At 44.4% G+C, this 26,868-nt stretch overlaps 1 protein-coding gene and 1 pseudogene across 1 annotated transcript in view; both read right to left on the bottom strand.

The window, feature by feature from the left end:
• chrnb2 (cholinergic receptor, nicotinic, beta 2) overlaps positions 1–17,960 on the bottom strand; it is a 74,652-nt gene extending 56,692 nt beyond the window's left edge. Inside the window, exon 1 of the mRNA XM_034174782.1 lies at positions 17,818–17,960. Within this exon, the coding sequence (XP_034030673.1) occupies positions 17,818–17,887 (70 nt within the window). The 5' untranslated portion in view covers positions 17,888–17,960. The remainder of the gene's footprint in view (positions 1–17,817) is intronic.
• Positions 15,614–15,732, bottom strand: LOC117514849 (annotated as a pseudogene).
• Positions 17,961–26,868: the final 8,908 nt, after the last annotated feature.

Here is a 26,868-nt window from a genome sequence, read left to right on the forward strand (position 1 = left end):
TGGGCTGCTGAAGAGGAGGTACTGCTGGCCCACCACCACCAGAGGGCGCCCTGCTTGGAGTGCGGGCTCCAAGCACAAGAGGGCGCCAGACCCAGAGGAGGTGACAGCTGTCACTCATTACTCCAGCTGTCACTCATCTACACCACCATATAAGCCGGACTGCAACTCCACCTCCCCGCCGAGAAATCGACTACCAGTACTAAGGTAATTTCTCTGCTGACTGACACATTGTGTAACCAACTGAACTTCTGTTGCAGCCGTTTTCCTGAAGTGTTTCCTTGTCTGGAGGATTGGCGTTTTGGTGTGTCAGTGACGGCTTCACCTCGCACCCCGTCCCAGATAAGTGGTTGATCAGGAGCTGCACAAGTGTGTGTGATTTGGAGGTGGAGGTGCTCCCTCCTAACGGTGTCTGGACTGTTAATTACTGAGTGTGCGGACTCACACTCACACATCATCTTTCTGTTTTCTGCCAGCAGTACCAGGGTTGACAGCCGAAGACAGAGGCCACCTGGGGACTCGGGACTTGGCGGCTCCGGTGTTCTTCAGGCCGTTGGTGGTGGAGGCCGTGTGGGACGCGGCTTCTCTCTCGTCGGGCGTCTTCTATCTTCGAGCCTGCCCACACGTCACCTGGTGTTTATTGACTGAACATTAAGACACGTTTCGTTGTGTAATACCACAACATTAAATTGTTACCTTTTGGCTTACTCATTGTCCGTTCATTTGCGCCCCCTGTTGTGGGTCCGTGCTACGACACCTTCATAACAGGATTTCTCGGCCATCGTCATGGACTCCGAGGGGCGTCAACTCCAGCTTGAACGGCCAATGGAAGAGCCAGGAGCGTAGGCGTCAGCGGGAGGCGGGTTGAGTGAGCTGCAGCAGATCTTAACCGCCTTCAAGGCCCGGTTAGTATTTGTGACCGAGCAGAGTGTCCTCCTTAATCGGAGGGTGGAGGCTCTCACCGCCAGGGTGGAAGCGCGCGATCAGGGCGCTGCTGCAGCCACTCCTCTGGCTGGTCCTGGGCCCGTATTAGACGTTCCACTGGTCGTTCAACGAACCCCCCCACCGTCCCCTGAAGCATACATAAGCCCTCCGGAACCGTACGGGGGCTGTGTCGAGACGTGCGCGGACTTCCTCATGCAGTGTTCGCTCGTCTTTTCACAGCGCCCCGTCATGTACGCATCAGACGCTAGCCGGGTGGCTTATGTTATTAATTTGCTTCGAGGAAAGGCACGCGCATGGGCTACGGCGCTTTGGGAGCAGAATTCACGGCTCCTAACGTCTTATACTGGGTTCGTACGGGAATTCAAACAAGTGTTTGATCATCCCAACAGAGGCGAGACCGCTTCGAACGTGCTGCTGTCGATGAGACAGGGGCGCCGTAGCGCAGCCGAGTATGCAGTCGACTTCCGCATCGCGGCAGCGAGGTCCGGCTGGAATAACGTTGCGCTCCGCGCCGCCTTTGTAAATGGACTGTCCCCGGTCCTTAAGGAGCACCTACTGGCCAAGGATGAACCGCGGGAATTTGACGGGCTGATCGATTTGGTTATACGTTTAGACAACCGTTTAAATGAGCATCGTCGGGAGCAGGCCGGGGGGCGTGACCGGGCACGAGCCGTCCCTCCCCCTTCCGGTTCCGACAAGGTGACGTCGTCCCCACGCTTCACTGCCAGAGAGCTCCGTGTGGCTTCGGCTCCCCCTGCTGAGGAGGCTATGGACACGAGCAGGGCCAAATTAAAATCAAAAATCAGACAAAGGAGGCTGGCCCGCGGGGAGTGTTTTGTCTGCGGCTCTTGCGAGCACATGCAGAAGGACTGCCCTAAAACGGTCAAACTACAACGCCCGTCCTTAGAAACTGGGCTAAGGGTGGGTCATAACACGCACGCGGGAAAACCCCGCAAATCTGCACGAATCCCAGTAACAATCCTTTGTGGGGATTTAACCCTTCATGCCCCAGCACTGATAGACACAGGGTCTGAAGGGAATCTGCTGGACAGCAGATGGGTAAAGGAAGTAGGGCTCCCTCTGGTGGCTCTGCCGGCACCATTGCAGGTGCGAGCACTAGATGGCACCCTGCTTCCATTAATCACACATCAGACACAACCAGTGACTTTGGTTGTGTCTGGGAATCACAGGGAGGAGATAGTGTTCCATGTAACACCTTCTACCTCCCGAGTGATTTTGGGCTTTCCATGGATGGTGAAGCACAATCCCCGGATTGATTGGCCGTCTGGGGTTGTGACGCAGTGGAGCGAAACCTGCCACCGGGAGTGCTTAGGATCCTCGGTTCCTCCCGGCACTACGGCTAATGAGGAGGTCAAAGTTCCCCCCAATCTATCGGCGGTGCCAAAGGAGTACCACGATCTTGCTGACGTTTTCAGCAAAGATCTGGCACTCACTCTTCCCCCGCACCGACCGTATGATTGTGCCATCGATTTGGTCCCGGGCGCTGAGTACCCGTCCAGTAGGTTGTACAACCTCTCACGTCCGGAACGCGAATCAATGGAGACCTACATCCGGGACTCCTTAGCTGCCGGGCTGATCCGAAACTCCACCTCCCCGATGGGTGCTGGTTTCTTTTTTGTGGGCAAGAAAGACGGCGGACTCCGTCCATGCATTGATTACAGAGGGCTGAACGAGATCACGGTTCGCAACCGATACCCGTTACCTCTGTTGGATTCAGTGTTCACGCCCCTGCATGGAGCCCAAATCTTCACAAAATTGGATCTTAGAAACGCGTACCACCTGGTTCGGGTCCGGAAGGGAGACGAATGGAAGACGGCATTCAACACCCCGTTAGGTCATTTTGAGTACCTGGTCATGCCGTTCGGCCTCACCCAAATTAAAGGACAGATACATCGGCCCATTCCCCATCCTCAAGATCATCAACCCGGCCGCAGTGAAGCTCCGACTCCCAGCTTCACTGCGGATCCACCCTGTTTTCCACGTGTCCCGTATCAAGCCACACCACACCTCGCCCCTCTGTGCACCTGGCCCTACGCCGCCTCCTGCCCGGCTCATCGACGGGGAGCCTGCTTGGACGGTCCGCAGGCTCCTGGACGTCCGTCGTAAGGGCCGGGGGTTCCAATATCTGGTGGACTGGGAGGGGTATGGACCTGAGGAACGCTCCTGGGTGAAGAGGAGCTTCATCCTGGACCCGGCCCTCCTGGCCGATTTCTACAGACGACACCCGGACAAGCCTGGTCGGGCGCCAGGAGGCGCCCGTTGAGGGGGGGGTCCTGTTGTGTGGGCCGCTGAAGAGGAGGTACTGCTGGCCCACCACCACCAGAGGGCGCCCTGCTTGGAGTGCGGGCTCCAAGCACAAGAGGGCGCCAGACCCAGAGGAGGTGACAGCTGTCACTCATTACTCCAGCTGTCACTCATCTACACCACCATATAAGCCGGACTGCAACTCCACCTCCCCGCCGAGAAATCGACTACCAGTACTAAGGTAATTTCTCTGCTGACTGACACATTGTGTAACCAACTGAACTTCTGTTGCAGCCGTTTTCCTGAAGTGTTTCCTTGTCTGGAGGATTGGCGTTTTGGTGTGTCAGTGACGGCTTCACCTCGCACCCCGTCCCAGATAAGTGGTTGATCAGGAGCTGCACGAGTGTGTGTGATTTGGAGGTGGAGGTGCTCCCTCCTAACGGTGTCTGGACTGTTAATTACTGAGTGTGCGGACTCACACTCACACATCATCTTTCTGTTTTCTGCCAGCAGTACCAGGGTCGACAGCCGAAGACAGAGGCCACCTGGGGACTCGGGACTTGGCGGCTCCGGTGTTCTTCAGGCCGTTGGTGGTGGAGGCTGTGTGGGACGCGGCTTCTCTCTCGTCGGGCGTCTTCTATCTTCGAGCCTGCCCACACGTCACCTGGTGTTTATTGACTGAACATTAAGACACGTTTCGTTGTGTAATACCACAACATTAAATTGTTACCTTTTGGCTTACTCATTGTCCGTTCATTTGCGCCCCCTGTTGTGGGTCCGTGCTACGACACCTTCATAACAGTTTTCCCCTTATTTGGTCTAGGCTTCCACCGAGGGTTTTATAGTTTTACTTTTCATATTATTATATGTGGTCATGTAAGTCTTGGTTTGGTTCTGTTCATTTCTGTACTTTGTGTAATGCTTCTGTTACCGGTTTTATTCTGTGCATCATTTATTTTTGGTTTAGTCATTCATTGCATTATCTAGTCCCTGGTTTTGATTTGTTCATCATTTATTTCCTATTCTGTCAATAGTTTGTTTTGTCATGTTTAGTGTATTCACTTCCTGTTTCACGTCCTCTTTTTAGTTATCACTGGTTTTTCACTCCTCGACTCGCCACCTTAGTTTTAGTTTCGCCCCTCTGTATTCATGTTTATTATGGTTGGTCAAGCACGTCACATTTTGCACCGTTGGTTTTTCTGTCATTTAATTATCTTGCCCAGTTCACATTGCTTTTGCCTTACTGCACTCTCTTGCACTTACCTTTGTCTTCCCTGGTCACGCCCCCTTCCAGCACTCTCTGCACACCTGTTCCTCATTTCACACTCTGATTCTTCTACTAGTATTTAAGCCCTCACAGGCTCACAGTCCCTCACCAGATTGTTGCATGTTGCACTTTCCAGCCTCACGCCTTTGTCCTGTTTTGCCTTGTAATTTCTGACCTTGCCGGTGTTACCGATTTCTGCCTCATCTTATCCCTGAACTCTGCTCGTTTTTGACTTTGCTTCTGCCTCAGCCCTGTGAACTCCTGTCGCCGTGTATTTGGAACTGTGCTTGTTTTTTGGACTCCGCCTCAGTTTGCTACCTGCCTGTACCTCCACTACGTTGACTGATTTCCTGTGTACTGAACCTATTGCCAGCTTACCAGATAAAGTTATTTTTTTCTTACTCCAACACCAGTGTCTGTGAGTCTGCATTTGTCTCCTACAACTTTTAGGGTCAAGCCACCACGAACCATGACAGAGCATAAAAACAGGAACCAGAATGTGACCTTTTGACCTCTTAAAAAGGTCAAGGTTAGCCATCTTTGAACTTGTCCAAGGTCTGTGTCCCAAGAATGTTCCCTGTGAATTTGACGACCCTGGCAGTAATAGGAAAGGTCTTATGCTGAGCACAGACAGACGTAGGGACGGACAGACGGACGACAAGTCTAAATGACACTCATAAAATCTTTTGGGGCAGGGGCCGGGCTATACTTATCATGAAGAAAATCTGATGGTCACGGTGTGATTCCGATGCAGGCTCACAGCAAACTCTGGTCTGGGTAGATTCACTGTGGATCTTACGGGACCTAAAATGCCTTTTTGATTGGTTTATTGACAATAAATAAATAAAGAGCCTTTATGTTTTAAGTATATAGTACATCCAGCTTTTTCAACAAGAATATAAACAATTTATAAATGCATTAACAGTAATTTAACATTTAAAAAAATGATGCAATTAACAGGAAATAAAAGGGGTGAGTTCTTCTTCAAAAGGGTTCTAAAAACATTCTGGACTGATTTTTGTTGTTCGACAGACAAAACATTTTGTGATTTGCAAATACATAATCTTCTTTTGGGAAAGTGGAATGGACATTTATTAAAACCTTTTTAACATTGTGTTATATTAAAAATAACTGACAAGTTAATCAATAATGACCCTCAATAAATACAGCATATGTATATAGCGTGTTGCCTGTGGGGATCCACGGGCTCCAGATTGGGTAGTGTTTATTAAACAGGTAGCTGACTGTTTTCGAGTGATAATAAATTGTGCAAAGTTTCTATAATGAGTTTGAATGACGTGTGAGTCCAGAATGTTTTTAGAACCTTAGACCTCAACCCTTTTATTTCCTGTTAATTCCATAGTTTTTTTAATGTTAATTTACTGTCTTAATGTATTATAGATTGTTTAGGTTCTTGCTATATACACACTTATTATTATTATTATTATTATTATTATTATTATATTTTTATTATTATCAGTATTATTGTTATATTATTATTTTATTTTTACTTCTATTTTGTCATTTGATTTTTAAATGTACTGCAATGGAAATAAGTGTTTTCACTTTCTTGCATCATCCATGTGTTTTTAACGTATTTACAATTAGATTATATGAGGTCTATCAGAAAAGTATCCTACCTTTTTATTTTTTAAAAAAACTATATGGATTTGAATGACGTGCGATTACACCAATCATGCTTGAACCCTCGTGCGCATGCATGAGTGACGTCATTTCCCTGTGGGCAGGCCTTGAGTGAGATGTGGTCCCGCCCTCTCGACTGAATTCCTTTGTTTCACACGCTGCTCGAGACGGCGCGCGTTGCTTTATCAAAATTTTTTCTGGACCTGTGAGGAATATCCAAGTGTACACTATTCGAGAAATTAAGCTGGTTTTCGGTGAAAAGTTTAACGGCTGATGAGAGATTATGGGGTGTTTCTGTCGGTGTAAGGACTTCCCACGCAGCGGGACGTCGTGCAGCGCTTCCAGGCGCCGTCGTCGGCCTGTTTCGACCTGAAAACATCCTAATTTAAGGCTTAATTCACCCAGGACGTTGTGAGAGAACAGAGAAGATTCAGAAGAGGCCGGCATGAGGACTTTATGCGGACATTCCACTGTTTAAGGACATTTTTTAATGAAAGACGTGCGCGCAAATCTGTGTGCGCCGCGACAGGAAAAACACCTCCGTGTTGAAAACCATTTGTAAAATTCAGGCGGCTTTTGATGGCTTTCAACAAGTGAGTAACTGAGAAATTGTTTAACAGCTTGGGCATGTTCCAACTTGCCTGTTAAGGTTTCCAACGGAGGTGTTTTTCCTGTCGCGACCCCCCGCGGTCGGGTCCGGCCCGACATGCGACTCTGCCCGCACATTCTTTCATTACAAAATGTCCGTTAACAATGGAATGTCCGAATAAACTCCTCATGCCGACTTCTTCTGAAGGTTCTCTGTTCTCTGACGACTTACTGGGTCAACAGAGCCTGAGATGCGGAAGTTTTCAACTTGAAACGGCGAGACGCTGCCGCCTCGAAGCGCAGATCGCCGTCAGGCACCGTGGGCCGTCCTTACGGCGACACTACCAGACCAAAATCTCTCATCAACCGTTAAAATTTTTACCGAAAACCAGCTGAATTTATCGAATGGTGTCCACTCAGTTGTGCCTTACAGTTTTGAAAAAATTTTGATCAAACAAAGCAGCAGTCTCTGAGCCATTCCTAAACAATGAAAAAATCGACGAGAGGGTGGGTGACTCCTCACTCAAAGACTGCCCATAGGCGAATGACGTAACCGACAGGCGTGAAAAAACTCTCGCATGCCCACGAGGGTTCAAGCATGTCTGATGTAATCACACGTGATTCAAATCCATATGGTTTTTGAAAAAAAATAATAAGGTCGGATACTTTTCTAATGGACCTCGTATTCTTACATTGAATTTACCAAATAAAATCATGCACAAACGCATTCACACTTTTAATATATAGATGATTTACCGCCCCTGCTGGATTGGCATGTGAGTCCAGAATGTAAATATCAATGTCCATTGTTCAGTGTTGTTAGCTAATATATGTAGCTTCTCTAAAAATATTAATCCTATCAACGTTCAGTTTTGGCACATTCATCCTTGACCCAAAATACATAAGCAGCAAATGGGAAATGTCAGGTCGCCACACTTTGTGCGTGATTCAAAGATTCAAACAACTTTATTGATCCCTAAAAGGGCAATTCATATCACACCCAGTTACCTCAGACAAAAAGGGAGCACTACAGCTATGTGCCGCGCAGCCTCCCGGAGTAGCAGAGCGGAGGTCGGGGGTATGGACAGAAACACAAGGGAGAGTGGTGGGGTGGGAGGGGGAAGGTGTGCGTCATGAGTTCATATCAGTCTCTCTCCGTGTATGGATAAAGTCTGGAGTTGCCTTGACAACAGCAGGCTGTAGGGGAGGGCATAAGGGCAGATAAGAGGGGAGCCAAATGCTTCAACAAGGCCACTGAAATCCTTCTGGAGGAAAAACAAGCGGGGTGTTTTGACCTTCGGTAGCTGATAAGGCTGCCATGTTTTGAGTTTGGCAGAGAGACACAGAAATTCCATTTGCGGTTCCTCTGATTGTCGAAATCCAATTTATGAATATTCCCTGGTCTCCAACGTCTTCCTTTCGTAAGGAAGATGTTGCTTGCTTCGAGATGTTTTCCAACTTGCATTTGAGTTCAAACGTTAACACAGTCTGAGACTGTACCACCTTGACCACCTCATTGTTAATCATAATGGACAGTTGTGGGGTTGTGGTTCTGGTAGTAGCCGTCTTGCCAATTTTCCGGTAGGTCAGGGCAGCGCATAACCCAATCCTCCTACCATAAAAGCAAATAAGAATAAATCTTTGACATCTTCCATGGAGAGTGGTGCCAAGCACGCATCATGCCACTTCTCCCAGGCGTCAAGAACATAGCCCACAGGATAGGTTCCATCTGGGCATGCAGGGTCCCCCAGACCTGATTTCCTTGTTGAAAAAATGGTGACAATAGCGTTGAGAGACCAGCTGATCAATTCCATGGTTATTCCAAATATAGCTTGAAGAATTCACAGTCTGGTGAAGTTGGGACTTTTGAAGGCTGGCGCAGAGATAGAGAAACACAGAAAGAGAGCAGAGAGGAGGAGATGTGACCATCCTCGCCGAAGTCCCAGCTTGAACTTCAAAATTGTACACACACACACACACACACACACACACACACACACACACACACACACACACACACACACACACACACACACACACACACACACACACACACACACACCTTTTTGTCTTTTCTACAATCTGCTGTAAGCAGGTGCTTTTAATATGACAGAGACGGTTGAGGAAGACATTAAAAGAACTACACATTTCACTCGTGGTACCAACATGAGACTTACGTCAGTCATGGTAACAGCAACATAACACTTAACACCAATTGACCTACAAAAACACAATAAATCAATAACAGTAAACTAACATGAATCACAATAACATTTAAAACCTCAAAACCTAGAACTCCCAAGGTGCATTTCAGCACAACTGCCATTTTTTTACTTTTTAGCTAAAATCGCTAATTTGTCAAAAAATATTTGTCCCATCAACTTTCTGTTTTCGCAGCATTCAACCTTGACCCAAAATACATAAGCATATCAAAAGGCAAATGTCAGCTCTCCCCAGTTTTGCCAGTAGCATCCTTCTATTGATGTTTGAGCACTGAGGTACTAGGTGCTTCTTGGACAGTGTGGATGTTGGTCTTCTGTTCAGCCATAGCTCCTAAAAGTGTTGTATATAACATCTCTCATTGGGTCTCCTGTCATCATATCATTCCATCAGTTCCATGATGTCAGTCCTTCTCCATGTGTGTATTTTCCAGTAGCCAATTTCTCATCAGTCTATCCTGGTTCCCAAACATTTGACACAGACCTTATTAACCTGGGCGACATCCGAGCTGGTATGGCTTTAGTTATATATCTCTCACTCATATTTCAAGGTAGGCTTGGGTTGCATTGGGGGTCTATTGTAAAAGTGGTGGGCTTGTGGGCTTGTGACCAGAGGATCTTTGGTTCACACTCCCACCAGACTGGAAAATCACTAAGGGCCCTTGCGCAAGGTCCTTAATCCCCATCTGCTTCTGGTGTGTGTGTGTGTGTGTGTGTGTGTGTGTGTGTGTGTGTGTGTGTGTGTGTGTGTGTGTGTGTGTGTGTGTGTGTGTGTGTGTGTGTGTGTGTGTGTGTGTGTGTGTGTGTGTGTGTGTGTGTGTAAACTGGTGAATACAAGATGTCATTGTAAAGTGCTTTATCTTCATCTCACACTGCACCAGTTGCTACAACCCCTGGCAAAAATTCTGGAATCACCAGCCTCGGAGGATGTTCATTCAGTTGTTTAATTTTGTAGAAAAAAAGCAGATCACACACATGACACAAAACTAAAGTCATTTCAAATGGCAACTTTCTGGCTTTAAGAAACACTATAAGAAATCAAGAAAAAAAGATTGTGGCAGTCAGTAACGGTTACTTTTCTAGACCAAGCAGAGGAAAAAAATATGGAATCACTCAATTCTGAGGAAAAAATTATGGAATCACCCTGTAAATTTTCATTCCCAAAACGAACACCTGCATCATATCAGATCTGCTCATTAGTCTGCATCTAAAAAGGAGTGATCACACCTTGGAGAGCTGTTGCACCAAGTGGACTGACATGAATCATGGCTCCAACACGAGAGATGTCAGTTGAAACAAAGGAGAGGATTATCAAACTCTTAAAAGAGAGTAAATCATCATGCAATGTTGCAAAAGATATTGGTTGTTCACAGTCAGCTGTGTCTAAACTCAGGACCAAATACAAAAAACATTTGAAGGTTGTTAAAGGCAAACATACTGGTAGACCAAGGAAGACATCAAAGCATCAAGACAGAAAACTTAAAGCAATATGTCTCAAAAATCCAAAAATGCACAACAAAACAAATGAGGAATGAATGGGAGGAAACTGGAGTCAACGTCTATGACTGAACTGTAAGAAACCGCCTAAAGGAAATGGGATTTACATACAGAAAAGCTAAACGAAAGCCATCATCAACACCTAAACAGAATAAACAAGGTTACAATGGGCTAAGGAAAAGCAATCGTGGACTGTGGATGACTGGATGAAAGTGATATTCAGTGATGAATCTCAAATCTGCATTGGGCAAGGTGATGATGCTGGAACTTTTGTTTGGTGCCGTTCCAATGAGTTTTATAAAGATGATTGCCTGAAGAGAACATCTAAATTTCCACAGTCATTGATGATATGGGGCTGCATGTCAGGTAAAGGCACTGGGGAGATGGCTGTCATTACATCATCAATAAATGCACAAGTTTACGTTGATATTTTGGACAACTGAAAGGATGTTTGGGGATGATGAAATCATTTTTCAAGATGATAATGCATCTTGCCATAGAGCAAAAACTGTGAAAACGTTCCTTGCAAAAAGACACATAGGATCAATGTCATTTCTTGATTTCTTATAGTGTTTCTTAAAGCCAGAAAGGTGCCATTTGAAATGACTTTAGTTTTGTGTCATGTCTGTGATCTGCTTTTTTCCACAAAATTAAACAACTGAATGAACATCCTCAGAGGCCGGTGATTCCATAATTTTTGCCAGGGGTTGTATATATTAGCAAAATGCCAGATCAAGCCCCCTTCTAGAATCCTCAGTTCAGTGGTAATATTTCAGTATTGTTCGTGCTTGGTGCAGTTGCAGACTCCACGTTATGCACAAAGGCAGTAAGACTGATTTCATGGCAAAGTTACATTGCGTTTATCATGTTCCATGGGAGCTCACTTCAGAGCGTAACGTGTGGGCTGATTTTATCCTTGAGTAAAGTGGTGATCGATGAAACAAATAAGGTGAGTTATCTTCAATGTGTCAATCATCAGTTTTGTTTTGTGATAGAATTTCAATTTAGTTCACACTTACAGTTGTGCTCAAGTTTACATACTATGGCAGAATTTTTTATTTTTTTTTTGGCCATTTTTCAGAGAATATGAATAATAACACAAAAACTTTTCTTCACTCATGGTTAGTGGCTGGGTGAAGCCATTTATTGTCAAACAACTGTGTTTACTCTTTTTAAATCATAATGACAACAGAAACTACCCAAATGACCTTGATCAAAACTTTACATACCTCAGTTCTTAATACCATGTATTGCCCCCTTTAACATCAATGACAGCTTGGAGTCTTTTGTGGTAGTTTTGGATGAGGTGCTTTATTTTCTCTGATAGTAAAGCTGCCCATTCTTCTTGCCAATAAACCTCCAGTTCCTGAAAATTCCTGGACTTTTTTGCATAAACTGTACATTTGACATATCCCAGAGTGGCTCAATGATACTGAGGTCAGGACACTGAGATGGGCACTCCAGAACCTTCACTTTATTCTGGTGTAGCCAATGGGAGGTAGACTTGGCCTTGTGTTTTGAACTGTTATCATGCTGAGATGTCCAAGTATGGCCCATGCGCACCTTCTGGGCTGATGAGTGCAAATTTTCCTCCAGTATTTTCTGATAACATGCTGCATTCATCCTGCCATCAATTTTGACCAAGTTTCCTGTGCCTTTGTAGCTCACACATCCCCAAAACATCAGCGATCCACCTCTGTGTTTCACAGTAGGAAGGGTGTAACTTTCATCATAGGCCTTGTTGACTCCTCTCCAAATATAATGTTTATGTTGTGGGCAAAAAATTCAATTCTGGTCTCATCACTCCAAATGACTTTGTCCTCTCTGCTGTTTGGCATATTGTAAGCAGGATACTTTGCAGCATTTGTGTAGTAATGGCTTCCTTCTGGGGACTCAACCATGCAGCCCATTTTTCTTCAACTACCTCCTTATTGTGCACCTTGAAACAGCCCCACCACTTTGTTTCAGAGAGTCATGAGCACATGCTTACACAAGCCGGGCGGCGCTTAGGTTTAAAACAAACATGGCGGAGTTTGTTTTGCCGACGGATGATGATCTGATGCACGGCATGATCGTCCAAATTATTTTTGGACTCCTATTTAAAGGTCATGTTGGATTGTTGATGTCAAAGTAGTAGTGACACATCAAAGATGGATTAATTGCTGATGTTTTTTTGTTTTGTTTTTTTTGCTGCACTGAGGAGGTACCAATGAAAGTCCCTTTTCTGTTGTTTGTAAATTAATATAATCTAAAATGACAAGGATCTATTTTAGCCATCATATAAAACAAATAATGAATGTTTTTACATTCTTTCAATGGTACAAATATTTAATTCGGTGAAGGCTGGAACATACCATTCAGCGAGGCGAAGCCAAGTTCAATGGTACATACCATTGAACCTGAACTCATAAACATTCATTACTTGTATATCATTTACATCCCAGTCCCACCAAAACATCCTAAGAAACCAGTCCATCAGATCGAGCTACACTGAAAAAAACATGTTGTTAAACACCAAGGACCACCAGCTGAACACAGCCAGTGCAACACATATTTGTGTATACAAGAAATGTATAAGCCCACATGCAGACTCACCATATTCTTCATCAGAATTTGAATCAAATCTATCCTGGTTGATTATGACAAAATGAGAATACATCAGATTATATTTAATCCAGGATTACACATAAAGAGTTGTACATAAAAATCTAAAATATGAAGCATTATTGTATCATCACATTCTAATCTTATGTGATCTTTTTCTCTCATGTGTGTGCTTCTTGTAGTTTGTACTCCCAGATAATGACCTTAATCAGATTTTCTCCCTTAAAGGAAGATGCTTCATTAAGAAGCTCTTTAAAGTGGCAGTACATGTTGTATTTTAACACACATGCCTCTCGTTGAACTAATGAATGATTAACCAAGAAAAAAAAACATCCTTTACAACTATACGTCTGTGTTTATGCTCTGCTCCTCAAACAGAATGTGCTACTGCAATCAGCAGGTTAGTGCGCATCAAAGCATCTGTCTCTTTGTGTGATGTAATGCTGTATTCCTCAGTGTGGGTGTGAGAGGGGGGAAGGAAAGCAGCATGTTGTGATGATGAAGGTTCATCAGCGTCGGCATTGGGGCTCGTCCGGAAGGTTTGTAAGTGTGTATGTGTTTGTGTACTGACAAACAGTTGTTTTGCTCGCGGGCGCTGGCCTGGCCTCTATCGCTAACAGCTGTAATTCAACTAATCAGCTGATGTGTTTGTCACTCCGATTGGGGCAAAGCCGTGCTGAGCAGAAATTAACACCAAATTAGAGCCAACTCAGTGAGGTAAAACATCTCTAAACACCCTGCTAGCTTTACACTTATGTACACCTCATTTGCTCCAAATGCACTGCAACAGCATCATAAATAAGCTACTCATCTACTCAGCAAATGTCTTCTGTGGAGACAAACGTCCATTTGTCTGTCTGCTGTTAGAGATGCAGAAGGTTTTTCCTGCACTGCTGGGTGATGCACCATTTGATGACAGGATGTACAAGTTGTATTAGCTCATCTTCTTCTCATTAACCCGCCTGCCCAATCCAAGACCTCAGAGTTAATAAGTGGGCCACTGGCTAATAAGGTAATTCATTAGAGATAGAAATCAACCTGCACCTAATGTCCCCAAGTAGGTTAATGATGTGTAGACGGAGAGATAATCAACAATATCTGCCACATCTGCTCTGCTTCATCACTTTATTCAGCTAAAATTGCTTGATCTTAATGATATATCAAATCTTTGTGCAATAGTTTTTTTAAAAAGAGATTGTGCTCCTTTATCACAAAATAATGATTTGTCACTTTTACAGCAGTTCAAAGCAGCCTAATGCGAGTTGGGTGAAGGTTACAACAAAATATCACAGTCACTGATTACTGATTACTTTAAAGCTACAGTGCATATGAATTAGTGCCATCTAGTGGTCAGGTGTATTATGCCAATGGCAGTCGCAATTTTGTTTACTTTCACATTTTTGCTTCTTTGGAGATGGCCATTCATGCTCCCTCACCTTCTGTTGTGATAAGCAATATGTAGATCCTCGATTTCATTAAAATGAGGGTTCTCAAAATTGTTAGCCTATATAAGCAAAAAGTAGATTGTGTAAGAGAGCAACCACTGGTTTCTCTTCTTTTTTTTCTTCAGTCTTTTGGCCACACTGCAAAATCAGTAGCGGCGCCAAGGGAGAGCTTGAGGGGGCTTAAGCCCACCCAATAGTGAGCTGAGCCCCCCTCAGCCCCCCCCCCCCCCCAATAATTCTGCCAATAATTTGAATAGCGACTAACATATTTGTGGATCTCAACTGGAGTTGTGCACTGAGAATGTCTCAATATTGCGTAACTGAGCAAAGCGATGAATGTGTGTGTTCGGTGATCCACCAATGCTGAATCACCCTTCACAAACAGAATTTTCAGTTTTGCAAATAAACATTTATTTGTAAAAACCCACACACAAGTTACAAATCAGAAATTTGTGTTTGTGGATCACAAAGCACGTGTACAAAACAAAGGATATTTGTAAATCACCCTCTGTGCATTTGCAAGTATTAATGAGACAAATTTAACTCCATACTCCAAAAATTTAGGTTTCTTAAATATTTATTACGGCCACTCTTAAAACTCCACTTATCTTTATTTATACCTATGTGCAAGTTTACTGAACTTGCAATTATTCTAAGTGATGTGTGTGTGCACTGATACCACATTTTAGAGGAGCACGGGTGACTAAAACATATACCTTGGTATTTATAAAGCAATTTACTATATATTGTTCATTTCGACAACATTTTGTGGAGCCCCTCCAACTTTTACCTCAGCCCCCCCAACAAAAATTTCCTGGTGCCACCACTGTGCAAAATACGAAAGTTGTAGTAAGTATGTCCTTTTTGGGCTACAGTATCAATATGGTGGTGCAACATGGCAGCTTCCATGAGGGGGGACTGTTCCCATGTAAATATGAAGAGCTCTTTCAATGTTTGTAAAAAACAAAACAAAACTGTGATTTGTTCATGTATGCAAATTATACACTTATGCATATCCTTTCAGCTGCTCCCATTTTTTTTCAGGGTAGCCACAGCGGATACAGCCAAATCTGCATTGGTATTTGGCACAAGTTTTACGCTGGATATCCTTCCTGACGTAACTCCAGTTTTACCTGGAGAAATACACACGGCCCCTGGTGTTCCAAAGAGGCCTCCCATCCAAGTACTAACCAGGCCCCACCCTAGTTAGCTTCTGAGATCTGACAGGATCAGGCTCACACAGAGCAGACTGGCTGTGTGCTCTGTAACACTTAATATACAAGTCATTTACTTTGTACAAAGTGACAGAATCCTTTTAAATTTTCACAAAGATGTCTTCAAGTTCAGACATTTTCAGTTTCAACAGCTTGGATCACTAAATCACTGAAATATTTAGGCAAACTGGTTATTTGCTATGCAATGATTTAACCCGGAGGCTATATTGTGTTTGCTGGATTTTATTTGGGATTGTAATCCAATTACATTTTTTCCACAAATCTGATTGGTTAGTCGTGTGAGATTTCACACCGTATAATATCGGTTATAGGGTGGCAAAATATTCAAGCGTTTTACATTTGGATGTATTACTCCACGCCCTGGTGGCGTGCACTGCTACGCAGATGTCAATAATGGCGGTGTCAGCTCAGAGCAAGAGAAAGATGCGTAGGGGCGACGATGCGGAAATGGGTGATATTGATGAGGATTCTGTTACAGAATTTACCGTTTCACATTTGATGGATTTGAAGGATTTTCACATTTGATGGATTACTCCGCGACCTGACCGCTGTTGGAGCGACGCTGCCTCGACGGTAAGCCTTGCTGATCGAATTACCTACAGAAAAATAAACCGTGAATCGATGGAATTGGATTACAATGGGAATAACCCCCTTGTGTCTGATGATTTGCGGACGTTCATGCTGGATTACGGTCGCAAATATCCATTTTACCGGCTCCGCTAACGCATTGTTGGGAAAACTGTTTTTTACCAACGCTGCTGATGCATCACCGGTAAAGCTCAATTTGCGACCATATAACCAGCATGAACGTCAGCAAATCATCAGACACAAGGGGGTTATTCCCTAATTGCACTGTTAGAAACTGTCATATTTGGGATCACAATTCTTCTCATAGGTTTTCTCAGAATATTGATATACTGTCAGGGTTTTTTTGTTTTTGTTTTTGTTTTTTAATGGCTTTTGAAAAACATCATAGGGCTTACAGGGAGCTGAGCCAAGCTTTTGTTTTATGTGGTTAAAAATGAAAAATGTACAAAAGGCTTTGCACAAAGGAGAGTGGTGAAGGAAGCCATCAAGACACAATGGACATTCTCAAAGAATTTCAAGCATCAGTGGCTGTGACTGGAGAGACTGTTGCCTGAACAATTTTTACATTTTACTTCAGCAGCCACAGCCTACGGTAGACTAGCACACTCTTAAAACAGACCTGAAATGTATAGGCTCAAGTCTTCCTCGTGTCTTCTGGCAAACGTAAGCCTGGATAAGTGTTTTTCTTAACAATACCATTCCATCATAAAGATGTGACTGAAGAAACAACAAGTAAAATCTGTTTTATGTACAGTCTCTCTAATCATACCCATGAATGACATAACATTGTCTGTCCTGGGTGTTTTGGTGGCTTCCTTCACTCGTCTTCTTTGTGCACAGTCACGTGGACTGTCCATACTGTCATTACATTTCCTAATGATTAAATTAACAGACTTCCAAGAAATATTTTCTGAGGTGGACACTTCTTTGAATCCACATCCTAGTTTAATGGAAAACGACTGGCTGTAAAAGTGATGCTTTAGTTGCACTATGAGTGTTCATATGATCCATTAGTTCACGTTGCATACTTTTCCCTCTAATTTAGCTCATATTGCAGATTTGCTTTTATTTTGAAATTAAATAGCCTATTTATAAAAAAAAATAATAATATAAAGATGCCTAAATAGTTTTAATTTGAAACATGAAGATGTAAAAGGAGGTCAGTATGTTTCTATCCAGCACTAAAATAATCTTTTGCTACTGTAAACCTCTTAATTAAACATAACTAAGATAAAATCCGGTGAGTTCATTTTTACACATGGCATGAGAAAATTTCATTGTGAGGCATCAAGCGTGGATTATAATGGGAGTAAAATGAGCAATATTTCTCCATCATTCCGTCACACTCGCTGCTCTTCTGACAAAGATGGTGACACAGCAGTGAAAGAGTGATTTTTTTTTTTTTTTCCCCTCCTCCGGCTCTCCTCAGCCTCTCATCTCTCCTCCAGTCCTTCTCTATAATTAAATACCAAACCTTTTCCCTGAACGCGCAAACACTTGAGATGGCGCACAAGTTAACTCACCTCCCGCAATGGCGAGGAGAACCAGGAGCAGCAGGAGCGGGCACCGAGCGTCCATCATCATCATCCTCATCCGTGCGTCCGAAAGGTGTTCGCCGGGATGGAGAGGCCACCCGAAGCAGCACGCACCTCCTCTCCCCCTCGTGATCCGAGCCTCCCCACCGCCGTTCACTGTCTGCTCGGCATGGTGACGCCTGCTGCGTTGCGCTAAAAGTCACCAAGCACAGGTAAAAAAAAATAATAATAATAATAAGCCGGTGCGGTCGGTGCCGTCCGTGAGCAGGCGCGCGGCGACGTGACGCGCGGGAGAGTCAAGAGGGCGGAGGAGGGAGGGGAGGCTGTGGGGGATGCCAGTGTCTTCCTCTCCGCGCAAAGTCACACATCAGCATCTAATATTAAGCATTCTTAGACACACGCGCACGGCGCGCGGCGCAGCTTTGACCTTGTGGAGCTGAACGGCATTTTTTATCTCCGTCTGCATCTTTAATGTCAGATTCCTGCACGGATAAATGCGTAATTATAACTCTGACATCAGTTAAATGCTGCTGCTTCATGCAAAAAAAAAAAAAACAAAAAAAACAGAAATAAAGATTGTGAAAGAAGTAATTAAAGAGCAAATGTTGACTTTTTAACTGTTTCTTAATTGCTATACAGAACAATAAAATAGAAAAATACAATATAAATCAACTATAGCGCGTTGCCCGTGGGGATCCATGGGTTCTCGATTGGGTAGAGTTTATAATATAACGCAGTGCTAAAATATCCTCGGCCGTATGAGCAGTGTCTTCTTTATAGTTTGCAGTTATGTCAGTGGTATCCCAGTGCAGAGTGTATATATATAGGGTGTACCAAAAAATATACAACATTTAAAACATTCGGTTTGACCCTTAAATGCTACAAACTTAATCACTTATGTTTCTTTTTTACTTGCAGAGACCCTGAAGTTTATGTTGATGCCAAGCAAGACTCAGGAAAATGCCAAGATTAACCATACTACAGTGAACAAAAATGATTGAGTTAGATAGTGCTAGATAGATACTAGATAGTGCTCCGACCGGGGACTCCATTGTTCTCCTGGGGGACTTCAATGCACACGTGGGCAGCGACAGTGAGACCTGGAGGGGTGTGATTGGGAACCCGAATGCTGTTCAGTTATTGGACTTCTGTGCTAGCCACAGTTTGTCCATCATGAACACCATGTTCGAGCACAGGGGTGTCCATAAGTGCACGTGGCATCAGGACACCCTGAGCCGGAGGTCAATGATCGACTTTGTAATCGTATCATCTGACCTTCGGCCACGTGTCTCGGATAAAGAGAGGGGCTGAGCTGTCGTCCAATCACCACCTGGTGGTGAGTTGGATCCGCTGGGAGGGGAGGAAGCCAGTCAAACCAAAGGCCCAAACATATCGTGAGGGTCTACTGGCTAACAACTGGCGGAACCCTCTGTCAGCGAGGTCTTCAGCTCCCACCTCCGGGAGAGCTTCTCCCAGATCCCGGGGTATGTTGGAGACATGGAGTCCGAGTGGACCATGTTCTCCACCCCCATTGTCGATGCAGCCGCCTGCAGCTGTGGTCACAAGGTCTCTGGTGCCTGTCGCGGCGGCAATCCCTGAACCCGGTGGTGGACGCCGGAAGTAAGGGATGCCGTCAAGCTGAAGAAGGAGTCCTACTTGTCTTTGTTGGTAGGTGCGACCCCGGAGGCAGCTGACAGGTACCGGCAGGCCAAGCGTGCTGCAGCCTGTGCGGTCGCGGAGGCAAAAACCCAGGTCTGGGAGGAGTTTGTAGAGGCCATAGAGGAGGATTATCGGTCGGCCTTGAAGAAATTCTGGCAAACCGTCCGACACCTCAGGAGGCGGGAAGCAGCTCTCCACCAACACTGTCTATAGTGCAGGTGGGGAGCTGTTGACCCTGACTGGGGATGTTGTTGGGCGGTGGAAGGAATACTTCGAGGATCTCCTCAATCCCATCGTCACGTCTTCCGAAGAGAAAGTAGAGACCGGGGACTCAGAGGCGGACTCGTCCATCACCCAGGCCGAAGTCACCGAGGTGGTCAGTCTCTGGATGCTGTGGGCCTGTCTTGGTTGACACGTCTCTGCAACATCGCATGGCAGTCGGGGACAGTACCCCTGGATTGGCAGACCGGGGTGGTGGTCCCTCTGTTTAAGAAGGGGGACTGGAGAGTGTGTTCCAACTACAGGGGGATCACACTCCTCAGCCTCGCCGGTAAGGTCTATTCCAGGGTGCTGGAGAGGAGAATTTGACCAATAGTCGAACCTTGGATTCAGCAGGAGCATGTGTGGTTTTCGTCCTGGTCATGGCACACTGGACCAGCTCTACACCTTCCATCGGGTGCTTGAGGGTTCATGGGAGTTCGCCCAACCAGTACACATGTGCTTTGTGGATCTGTAGAAGGCATTTCACCGTGTCCCTCGAGGCACCCTGTGGGGGTGCTCCAGGGGTACAGGGTCTGGGGTCCTTTGCTAAGGGCTATCCGGTCCCTGTACGACCGCAGCAGGAGCTTGGTTTGCATTGCCTGTAGTAAGTCAAACCTGTTTCCAGTGCACGTTGGCCTCCGCCAGGGCTGCCCTTTGTCACCGGTTCTGTTCATTACCTTTATGGACAGAATTTCTAGGCGCAGCCAGGGTGTAGAGAGGGTCCGGTTTGGGAACCACTCTCATCTCTGCTGTTTGCGGATGATGTGGTCCCGTTGGCTTCATCAAACCAGGACCTTCAGCATGCACTGGGGCGGTTTGCAGCCGAGTGTGAAGCATCCGGGATGAAGATCAGCACCTCCAAATCCGAGGCCATGGTTCTCGACCGGAAAAAGGTGCCTTGCCTTCTTCAGGTCGGTGGGGTGTCCTTGTCTCAGGTGGAGGAGTTTAAGTATCTCGGGGTCTTGTTCACGAGTGAGGGATGGATGGAGCATGAGATCGATAGACGGATCGCTGCAGCGTCTGCAGTGATGCGGTCACTGTATCGGACCGTCGTGGTGAAGAGAGAGCTGAGTAGGGGGGCAAAGCTCTCAATTTACCGATTGATCTACGTCCCGACCCTCACCTATGGTCATGAGATTTGGCTCATGACTGAAAGAACAAGATCACGAGTACAAGTGGCCGAGATGAGTTTCCTCCCTTAGAGATAGGGTGAGGAGCTCTGTCACTTGGGAGGAGCTCGGAGTCGAGCCACTGCTCCTCCACGTCGAAAGGAGCCTGGCTTGGGCATCTTTTTTGGATGCCCCCTGGACACCTCGTTGGAGAGGTGTTCTGGGCACGTCCCATCGGGAGGAGGCCCCGGGGAAGACCCAGATCACGCTGGAGGGACTACATCTCTCAGCTGGCTTGGGAATGCCTCAGGGTTCCCCTGGAGGAGCTGGGGGACGTGTGTGTGGATCAGGAGGTCTAGGCGGCTTTGCTCGAGCTGCTGCCCCCGCGACCCAACCTAGGATAAGTGGAAGAAAATGGATGGATGGATGGATGGATGGATATATATATGTGTGTGTGTATATATTTATTTATTTAACCTTTATTTAAGTAGGTTGTTCCCATTGAGATCAAGACCTCTTTTACAAGCGTGTGCTCAGCATAAGTCCAGTCCTATTACTGTCAGAGTCTTCAAATTCACAGAGGACAATGTGATTTATTTAATTCATGTTAAACATGGTTTTAAATTCAACACTTTTGACTCTCTGGTTTTGTTTTTTACCTCCACTAAGGTTATGCTTTCACCCATGTCTATTTGTTTGTCTCAGTTGATATGTTTCTTTTTTAGAAGGATTACAGAAAACCTACTCAACCAATTTAAGGTGGACATATGGGCCAAAGAGGGAAAAATATAATCTCCTTAAATAAAATGAATAACCTCCTTGGCAAAGGTAAGTTGAAAAAAAATGAAAAATAGGCACATGTAGAGTGTGAATATCAAACAGATGAGGTTTGGTTTGTTGGTAGAGGAATGCACCTCTCCGAGTTTATAGGGGCTGATCAAGTGTCCGGTAAAGAGTGGTTGTGAGTTGTTTGTGAGTGCCTAGGTGGTCCAGGGGCATGCCCCCCCCCCCCCCCCCCCCCCCGAAAATTAAAAAAATACATAACCTTTTGGCAACCTCATCTGGTAATTATTCTCATCATTTTTAATTCACAACTTTTATTTTAAACTTTGGAAATCTTGCATGCAGCAGCGTTTATCAATCATCCTTTGGGTCGCAGATCTCCCCTCCAGTGTCCCCACTAAAATACACAGCAAATTTTCAGCTGGTGACATCACATCATTTTTTAGTTGTGGTGTAGAAACACCTTTTCTGTCACACACAAAAATTCTAATGAATTAATTGAATTTATTTTGTTTTTGCTCATATGTGCTGACAAAGATTTGATTGTAGGAGGGTTTTATTCTGCGTATTAACAAGCCAGTGGATCTTCTGTAGATCTATTAGTTGAATATGGGTTTCATGGTCACTCTTGTAACACTGGTAAAACTCTGGATTTGATTATGGAAAGAAGCAAAACCCTAACAGTTTTTAAAAAAGATTGAAAATAAAGATTTAAGTAAAGTTTTCTTCAACTCTTTGCTCGCCCAAAAGCCACTTCTAATCTTTAGGTTTTGTGGTACTGTGTACAGAGATGAACAAACACTCAGGTGCAATCACACAACCTCCACCCTCTTCTATCAGTTGGCAGAGGAAACTGGAACAACCCATTTGGAATCCACTGAGGAATGCAGCAAATAGAGAGGTTTGCAGGACAAGAAAAAAAACGTGGGAGGAAAGAAGAGATGGATAGGGAGAGTAAGCAAAGTGAGCAGGAGGTACAGGATAGAGGGAGGAGGCGGTTGCCGTGGTGACTAAGGGAAAACTCCAGGAGGAAACGACAGGATAGATACCCCCCCCCCACCCCCGCATACATGCACATATATGCACCAACACACAAAAATATACATACAAGCCCGGTCAAACTCTTTCACAGTAGCATCCTTTTTTGACAGGCTATCTTTAAACATGCTTCCTCTTCAGCTGCCTCTCTCTCTCCTCTGCAGTGAATGAACTGACCTGACAGTGCTCCTCCCCTGCACTGAGTGCTGCGAGTCTCTCCCTGAATTATTTAAATGCTGGGACCCCCACGAGTGCTTGTCACCCCCCCCATGTGCTGTGTTTTTCCTTCCCCTTTCTTCTGTCCTTTCGCTGCCATTCCATCTTCTGTTGGCTGCAATTATTCCTTGTGGACAACACTTTGATGAACAAATCACAGACCTTTTCATCCTGACAGGCTCAACAAAAATAACAAATTAGACCACAGAATGAAGGCGTGCATGATACAGAAGACATTGTGCCCAATGCAGCATTTCCAAAAACAGGCACTGCAAGAATAATGTGTTCCACACCCTAGGCCTCTTCTTTATTTTGGCCTAGTTTGTGATTTAATTAAGAGAATATGGTGTCTGTTGTGTAACAATGCCATTTGTGACACACTGGGCAGCAGAATGGCTGTGATTAGAGATGGTCGCTCAGCCGAAAAGCCTGGGGTCAAGCCCATGCAACCGTTAAGAATGTGCCTCGCTGAAGTGTCTTTGAGCAAGATGCTGATCCACTCCAGAGATAACGCTGCCACCGAGGGACGGGTCATGCAAAAAACAAACAAAAAAAATGTTTCTCTTTTACGGATGATTATACAGCACTCCAGTAAAGGGTCACGGGGAGCGGGGGGGGGGGGGGGGGTGCTGAAGCCTATCCCTGCAGTCACTGGGCGAGGGGGAGGTACACCCTAGTCAGGCTGGCCTAGATCACAGGGGTGACACATACAGACAGACACACACATTCACACAGTCATTCATACCTAATAAACAGGTTTAGAAAATGGATGGATGGATGGGACTACAGGACTCCAGAAAGTATTCTTTTTTTATTTATTTTTTTGAGCCAGTCCAAATGTGACTACATGAATTCTACTAATTTCTCACACTGGTTTAACATGTTACAGCTTTCTGTTCACAAAACACTGTGTGTGTGTGTGTGTGTGTGTGTGTGTGTGTGTGTGTGTGTGTGTGTGTGTGTGTGTGTGTGTGTGTGTGTGTGTGTGTGTGTGTGTGTGTGTTATTCTGTTACTCAGAGCCCTTTTTATATCACAGTCTTTCTCCTTCCTCGCCTCATTCCCTGTAGAGATAGTCTTACCTCACACTAACTAATCACCATGGCAACCTGGTAATCCCCCGAACTCTGACTCTCTCTGTCTCACACACACATCACACATAAGTGTACACATGGGCGCATGCTTCCACACACTTACACGCATACACAGACGCACACACAGAAAGAGATATTAAGGCAAACCAGTATACTGATGTTTACTGGTGAGCTCTGGCTTACCCACAGACTATATATACACACACACACACACACACACACACACACACACACACACACTCCAAAACTTCGGTAACAACACCCATAAATTTTTCTGAAAAGCTGGCTTGAAGTTGAAATGGAGCTGAAGTTTAGATTATTGATTCATGGACATTTGTACAACATTCATGCACTGTACAACTCTTCACTCAGGGGGAGGAGGCGTAACAGGAAGACAGAGGATGGGAATGAGAGTAGCCAGTAAACCAGTATTGATCAGTATGTCTGGTATTTATATTGTGTATTTATACTGCAAACTGTTTTTCTTTTTGACTTTTTTTTTTGCAGATCAGGTGATGGTTCTCATGCAGGTGGCTCGGGTGCAGGTATTAAAAGGTAGACCGTAGCTGTACCTGTTGTCACAAACCTATCTATCTGCTAATTATTGCTAATTAGTGGTAATTAGTGCTAACGGTGTTAACATGCAAGTTAATAATGCTTAAAGTTCACTCATACAGAGTCCCACTAGCAGCCACTGCTAAAGAGACCTTAACCCGGCACACTACCTGTGACTCAACGCATCCATGTTCCTACTTATACATCACTTTATGCCTTGAAATAGCTTCAGTGGATGAGTTATATAAAAAAAAATTACCCTCTTACAATTGTCATAAATAAGAAAACTACCTATAGAGACCAAAAGGTTTTCTTGTACCAGGTTATACACTTTTATTTCTGCTTTAAAGTTGAACATGGGTTTCTATGGGAATTGATTTACTTTTGCAGCCTGCCTTCAGCGGGAATTGAAGGAACCACAGGTTTAGGCACTTTAGTGTTGGCTTCATTTTTCAGCACTGGAGATTGTGGCTTGACCTCAGCACAAACCTATTTCCACATTAATCCCTCCACATTTTGTGAATAACATTACGTGGGAGTTATGTACAAACAGGCGCAATTAGTAAGCGCTACATAAAAATACACTATTATATCCTACATTATGTCTTCCACTCTCCGTGTGTGCACACGTGCATATGTGCGTGTGCCCAACGTTAATTGTTGTGAGCAGTGATGCTACATGTGCTTGTGAAGTTGCACAAATTTTGTCATCTTTTCAGTGCCTTTTCCCTTCACCCTCACTTTTTTTTAAATAAAAAAAGTGTTTTTTTGCTGCTAGCAGGTTTATTCTGAACATTTTTGTGCATTCATAATTCAAACACAAATGCATAAATTTCACTTTATTTTCTGAATAAAAGCCTGAAAAACATTAATATACTGCTAAAAAAAAATCCATAATTCACTTCATACAGCCATTATTTACTTATAGTAACACTTTAGAGTAAAGCAGGTCACTGACAATAAGTAACAGAGTTTACAAGAGAGGCCTCTTATTCAGATTATCGCTCTCACTGCGCTGATTATTCAGATGGCATAACTTGGGATAATTAATGAATTCTCCCGTTGCAACTTTTTGAGTCCCAATATTTGATGCTTTTCTTGTGTTTGTTATCATTATAAACTGAATATTTTTTACTTTAGTACTTTTAAATAGAAAAAACAAGCAATTTAAAGAAGTCACTTTATGATCATGATAACTTTGATGGTCAGTTACTACAAATGTTATATTTTATAAACTGAAAGAGTTTGTTGAACAATAGAACCCAGTACCAGTATATCAGATATTGACTGTTTTAATGTTACAATGCCCCTCCTTCTACAGTGTTTCCCATTTTCTTTTCTAATATAACTCTTTTCCTGACAGGCAGAGGGGCTCGAAGGCAGTCTGATTTTCAGGATAAATCAATACACTGAGTGACATGTCAGATGGATGAAGGAATATTATAAAAATAATGAATGTTTATGAGTTCAATGGTACGAATATTTAATTCGGTGAAAGCTGGAGCCAGCTTTCACCGAATTAAATATTCTTTCCTTTGAAAGAACGTAAAAACATTCATTATTTGTTTTATATAACGGCTAAAATAGATCCTTGTCATTTGATATTTTATTAATTTATAAACAACAGCAAAGGGATTTTGGTGTTCCACTGTGACGTGTAGTCCAGTGATGCTGTGCACTGACTTCGGATTTCCATTAAAAAAAGGACTTTGTGTAGTTCCTCAGTCCAGCCAAAAATTACATCAGCGTTTCATGTGAACAGGTCTTCGTGCATCCAGACCGCTTACAGCATAGTGGATTTTGTGTGTGTGTGTGTGTGTGTGTGTGTGTGTGTGTGTGTGTGTGTGTGTGTGTGTGTGTGTGTGTGTGTGTGTGTGTGTGTGTGTGTGTGTGTGTGTGTGTGTGTGTGTGTGTGTGTGTGTGTGTGTGTGTTACAAGCAGCTTCAGTTAGCTCAATCAAATCATCATGTCATTGTCCGTCGCACGCACGCACACACACACAACCGGGTCGGTCGACTGTGTATGTCCTCAGTGCAGAAAAAAAAATCACGTCAGAAATAAACAACAGCAAAGGGATTTTGGTGTTCCACTGTGATGTGTAGTCCAGTGATGCTGTGCACTGACTTCGGACTTCCATTAAAAAAAAAGACTTTGTGTAGTTCCTCAGTCCAGCCAAAAATCACATCAGCGTTTCATGTGAACAGGTCTTCGTGCATCCAGACCGCTTACAGCATAGTGGATTTTGTGTGCGTGTGTGTGTGTGTTACAAGCAGCTTCAGTTAGCTCAATCAAATCATCATGTCATTGTCCCCCGCGCGCACACACA

The sequence above is a fragment of the Thalassophryne amazonica genome, chromosome 7, assembly GCF_902500255.1.
Source record: "Thalassophryne amazonica chromosome 7, fThaAma1.1, whole genome shotgun sequence".
NCBI classification, from domain to species: Eukaryota; Metazoa; Chordata; class Actinopteri; order Batrachoidiformes; family Batrachoididae; genus Thalassophryne; species Thalassophryne amazonica.